The 5,320-nt window shown below is 38.5% G+C and overlaps 1 protein-coding gene across 2 annotated transcripts; it reads left to right on the forward strand.

The window, feature by feature from the left end:
• The first annotated feature begins 272 nt into the window (after positions 1-272).
• Positions 273-5,223, forward strand: c2h22orf23 (chromosome 2 C22orf23 homolog). Of its 2 annotated transcripts, none has more exons than XM_034298175.2 (7): positions 273-713; positions 1,018-1,129; positions 1,227-1,289; positions 2,189-2,359; positions 3,488-3,619; positions 3,819-3,919; positions 4,811-5,223. In XM_034298175.2, the coding sequence occupies exons 2-7, from the start codon at positions 1,024-1,026 to the stop codon at positions 4,895-4,897; spliced, it is 660 nt and encodes a 219-aa protein (XP_034154066.1). In that variant the 5' UTR covers positions 273-713; positions 1,018-1,023; the 3' UTR covers positions 4,898-5,223. The 2 variants fall into 2 exon arrangements, with proteins under 2 accessions (XP_034154066.1, XP_026789152.1); XM_026933351.3 differs by having other exon boundaries at positions 551-713; positions 2,186-2,359.
• Positions 5,224-5,320: the final 97 nt, after the last annotated feature.

Raw genomic sequence — 5,320 nt, forward strand, 5'->3', positions numbered from 1 at the left:
TGGCCTGGTCTGATGAATCATGTTTTCTTTTACATCATGTGGATGGCCAGGTGTGTGTGTCACTTATATGGGGAAGATATAGGACCAGGATGCACTATGGAAAGCTGGCAGAGGCAGTTTGGTGCTCTGGGCAATATTTTCTGCTGGGAAACCTTGTGCCCTGGCATTCATGTGGATGTTATGTTCATGGCAATAGTATTCCCTAATGGAAGTGACCTCTTTCGGCAGGATAATGCACCCTGCCACACTGCAAAAATTATTCAAGGAATGGTTTGAGGAACATGACAAAGAGTTCAAGATGTTGACTTGGCCTCCAAATTCCCCAGATCTCAGTCCGATAGAGCATCTGTGGGACATGCTGGACAAACAAGTTCAATCCATGGAGGCCCCACCTCACAACTTACAGGACTTAAAGGATCTGCTGCTAACATCTTGGTGCCGGATAATATAGCACACTTTCAGAGGTCTTGTGGAGTCCATGCCCCGATGGGTCAGAGCTGTTTTGGTGGCACAAGAGGGACCTACACAATATTAGACAGGTGGTTTTAATGTTATGGCTGATCAGTGTATATGAACTAGCCTTTTTTTTTCTTTTTTTTTTAACTTTGTCGCCATCTGTTGGCGTTTCTCCGAATTGATTGTATTCTTGTATCCATAGCAACTTAACCGGATGTTACTCTGCTTGTGTGACAAACGAGGTGGTGTGTTTGGTGGTATGTTACTTTTCAAACAGATTTATTAATTATATCTGCTGAGGTTGATGTTAATTTTTTTAATCAAGCTGCGTTTATGTCTGTGTAGTGTTTTATGTAAAAAAAAAAATGTCAATCATCAAAAGTCAACAATATCTGCATCCAGATTTAGAGTGAGTGTTGGGGGTTTGGTTTTGTTTTTTGTTTTGTTTTGTTTTGTTTTGTTTCGTTGTGTTTTGTGTTTTGTTTTTTGTTTTGTTTTGTTTTGAATTTGTTTTGTTGTGTTTTGTTTTGTTTTTGTTTTGTTTTGTTTTACTCCCTGCAGTCCAAAATGGAGAGGATGAAGAGTGGGACAGCACATGGCAGAAACAGCAATAAGGGACTGTGGGACTGTCCTCGATTCAAATACAGCAAGGACACTCAGGAACTAATGCAAGGTGTGTTTGTGTGAGCTGGTCTGTCATTTGATTGCTTGCTTGCTTGATTGATTGATTAATTGATTGATTGATTGATTGATTGACTGTCTGTCCACAGTGATGATGCGAGAATCACGCCTCACCAACTTTCAGCAGCGACAGATCAACAACCAGCTGAAGAGTAAGATTACATGTTCTTCAGAAGTCCTCATCAACTTCATCTTTGACTTGTTCACCTTTATTAATGACAGGGCTTGTCTGAGATAGACACAGATTTGTGTAAAAATCAGAAGCCTTCATCAGTTACTTCATCAATGTTACTAAGTTTTATACCACAGTGCTGTTGAATTCTCAGTTCTCATATGGTCAGAAGGTGTTTTTTTTCTATAACAGTAGACAGTAGTGCTGGCTGTAATGCAAGTCACAGATTTGTATTAATGCATTCATTCTAATATGTTATCCATTCTGTAACAAAGAGAAACATATAATAGTTGCATATTTCTGTAAGGATATGTTTATTTAATATTGATGGAGATTTCTGTAAGGATATGTTTATTTAACATTTATGAAAGGAGTCTCCAGTGCCAGCGTGTAATAGTTAGTAAGTATTTCGGCACATGAGAATCTTCAGGACCTCCAGAAAGCTTTTAAGTAACATGACAAGCTGCATTTTTTTTTTATTATTATTATCTTTAAGAGAGAAAAAGGAAAGAAGAGAGCCTGGTAAGGAAACAACTGTTTATAGCTGTTATGATGTAAGTGATAACTGGAACTGGTTTCACACAGTTCCACAACATTAAATGTAACTATAAATGGTCAAAAAGCAGTGTTTCATTCAATAATAAATTTTTTAAAAATGTAATTATTGGCAAATTGCTGTGGTATCATCACACCACCCCATCTCTGATTATTTTCCTATAACAGCACTCCCTGAAGTGTTTTATTCCTTACACAACAGCAGCTCTGAGGGTAGTCTGGCTGTAATTCAAATCACAGGGTTTTTTTCATTAATGCAATGCTGGAATCCAGATTAGCATGCATTTTTCTAAACTAGTTCCCATTCTGTTGGTGTGCCAGAAGGCGGCGCCTTACCACTGATCTGTAACCCCACATCATCTACGGCACCTCCACAACCAGAGCTAAGAGTCAGCAAAGGCCCAGTTCTCTCATCCAGACCACAGAAACGCAGCGCGGAGAAATGCAGTGCTGGGGACAGCTACACGCGTGAGAGATTTCAGCCCAGCGCCACACGTATGCATCAGCTATTCTTACAGTTCCACCATTCAATGATCAGGTTCATTCAATCATTTCCAGGTAAATGAATATATAAGCATTTAAATGTTCCCAAAGCCTGTCCATGACATAACTGACACCCAGCAGGCATTGCACCTGACTCCCCCCGTTCATATAGGTGGTGAGCCCACAAGATGGTTCCATGTTGCCATTTCAGGTTACGTGGGATATGTGAGTAGCCTCATGATCGTCTGCAGACACGACCCCCAGTCCTAGCTGCAGGGATGGGATCCTAATCCTTCATTTCAAGATTCAAGAGTTTATTGTCCTATGTACAGGAAACAGTCTGTTATCCCATACAATGAAATTCTTACTCTGTGAATCCTCCAGCAGCCTATGACAAATTAAGGACATAAGAAAATAATACACAAGGCATAAATTACAAATTTACAATTACAAAGTTACTAATAGTGCAAAAATGCAAGAGACAAAAATTATTGCATGTATAAAGTGTATTGTGTGCAATGTAACAAAGAAGACATGCATATGCAAAGTCCTGTAGAGGTAGAAGAGTCCATATTGCTTATTGCATTGAGAAGGATGTATGTGTGTACACAAAGTATGCAGAGTTAGTCTGTAGTCTCTGAAGTTGTTTTGTGTATTTCATAGATGTCTTTAGGATCGCTGTTTGTCTATCTCCCCTCTGATCTGCTCACCAAGCTTGGGCCTACCCAAATGACATAGCCCTGAGGTTTATCAAAATAGACAAGTCCCTTCACCATGACAGGGTCTCATGCCACGATGGGAACTACAATATAAATCAACTACATTTATAATATGGCAAAAACGGCAAAAAAAAAACAAAGAGCAGCAGCATTAAAGATCTGTGATCTTTTTTCAATCTTTAGTGCTATTGTTACTTTTGCTATTGTCACCAAGAAAATCACTTAATGGTGTTTTCAAATTTGGTTAAAAATCCCTGTCCTTACTCAGGTTTTTAAATAGAAAAGACTTTATGTCAAGGTTACAGTTACTGCTCCTCACTAGATACATTGTGCTATTAGTTTCACTGGAGTTCCTGAAGCGTATGCTTTAAGATAAATAAGATAAATAACACTCTTCTCTCCCTGACGTCTCTGGCTGAAGGAGACCAGGAAAAAGAGAAGTGCAGGCTGCAGAACATCCTCGCTACAGGCCAGGCGGAGACGCACCCTTCGAGGTCCCACACAAGGCCTGCTAACAGAATGGAGGACACTGAGAGAGACAGGTTCCAGGAGGGTAAGACTACCGATACAAGGCATATTTATGAACCTTTTAAATCTTGTATAAATCCAAAGCTGTTTGACTGTTAAATTTCTAGACTTTAATTGCCAAGTGGCTCTAAAAATGTTTAGAGTTAGAATGTTTAGGGCGTTTTAACTATTTGTTTGTAGTATGTAGTTTGAGACACAGCTCCTGTTTTATCCATCCTGTACAGTTCTGGATGAGATTGAGGAGAGAAGGCAGTTTTTGGAGGAGATGAATGCTCTTGGAAGGGGAAAACAGTACCATCATATCATTAACACCGAGATATCTCAGGTAATACAGTGTGTACATATATTCCCAGCAAGAAATTAACACTTCACCAAAGCTAACTCACACATCATTTCCTGTTCAACATCTCACAAATGTCATTTGCAAATCTCATCAGTCCTGGGTGTATTGAAACCTGACCAGTATAATTCAGTCAGTATGTGCTCACAATGAATGGACGTTAGTAGAGGCATCATTTAAACATTTTCCTTCTAACTGATTTAATGTTTTGAAACCAGAGTTTTGCACATGACCTGACATAGACAATGTTAATGCCAGGGGTGAACCGGGCCTGCAGTATCAGAATGTATGCAGCGTGAACTAAGAGCTTGGTTTAATGTGCAGCATATTACACTTCCTGACCATAGATCAGTCATTCTCAAAGTGGGGCTCAGGGACCCCAGAGGATTGTGAAGTATGTCCAAGGGGTCCATGTTTTTTTCTTTTTTTTTTTTTTTTTTGGTTACACTAGTGAAAATCACAAACCATCACTGTTAAAGCTAATATACTTTACGTATTATGGAGTTTTTATAGTTATTTGCCTGTTTGACTGATCACTATAATTGAATGAGTTTCATCCAAAGCTCACTCAAAAACAAACGGGCTTATAAATAGTGTCAATTTGGACCTAATGTGTTCCGCTGGTGGACAGTTCAGGAATAGAAAGCTCTATGACTCTATTATATTATTAATTATATAATCATCTTAATATTTTATTGTTGGAGGTCTTTGGACTTTGGAAAAATCTTGAGAACCTCTGCAGAGATGTATGCTTTCAATCTCAAGACCTCTCTTTTAGTTTGAAATAAAACAAAAAAAAATCTCACTTGTTTCTCCCATCACCACTCATACTAACCTTTTATTTTGGGATGTTTGTGTTCTGTCTGGCTTTCACAGAAAATCCGCGAGCTAGAGCTGATTGACAGGGCACGCAGCAAGGCGATAAGGATGAAAGAGGGAAAAAAGGAGAACAGTGAAGAGTAGCAGTGAGGAAACACAATGTATTCATCAATTAACCTACCAGGCGATGTTACAGACACACACTTCAATACTGCCTATTTAAGAGTCTAAGACAATACATGATTTCATTTCCTGTCATGTATGTTGTTTATTGTATTGCTTGAATGATGAACCATTTATTTCACTGGGGTAAAGGTCAGACATTAAGTTTATACCTGTGTTGCTGTTGATTTAGTTACAATAATCCTTTTTATTCTTTTTCCCGCCCAAAATGTGTTTGCATATTTGTAACACATTTTTATGCAACAAAAGCCCTTGGTTTTTTTTTGGTTTTTTTTTAAATTTAGAGGCACAAAGACTCAAAAAAAGGACAGAGTAAGGATATTAACACAATAGTAGACAAAAGACAAACGGAAATGTCAACAATTATATCAAGACACAAATACA

Source organism: Pangasianodon hypophthalmus, chromosome 2, assembly GCF_027358585.1.
Source record: "Pangasianodon hypophthalmus isolate fPanHyp1 chromosome 2, fPanHyp1.pri, whole genome shotgun sequence".
Taxonomy (NCBI): Eukaryota; Metazoa; Chordata; class Actinopteri; order Siluriformes; family Pangasiidae; genus Pangasianodon; species Pangasianodon hypophthalmus.

Coding starts and splice junctions, on each gene's coding strand:
- c2h22orf23 (XM_026933351.3), top strand. CDS start 1,024: ATGGAGAGGATGAAGAGTGGGACAGCACATGGCAGAAACAGCAATAAG. Junction 1,290..2,185: donor GATCAACAACCAGCTGAAGA/GTAAGATTACAT, acceptor TTGGTGTGCCAG/AAGGCGGCGCCTTACCACTG. Junction 3,920..4,810: donor TTAACACCGAGATATCTCAG/GTAATACAGTGT, acceptor TGGCTTTCACAG/AAAATCCGCGAGCTAGAGCT.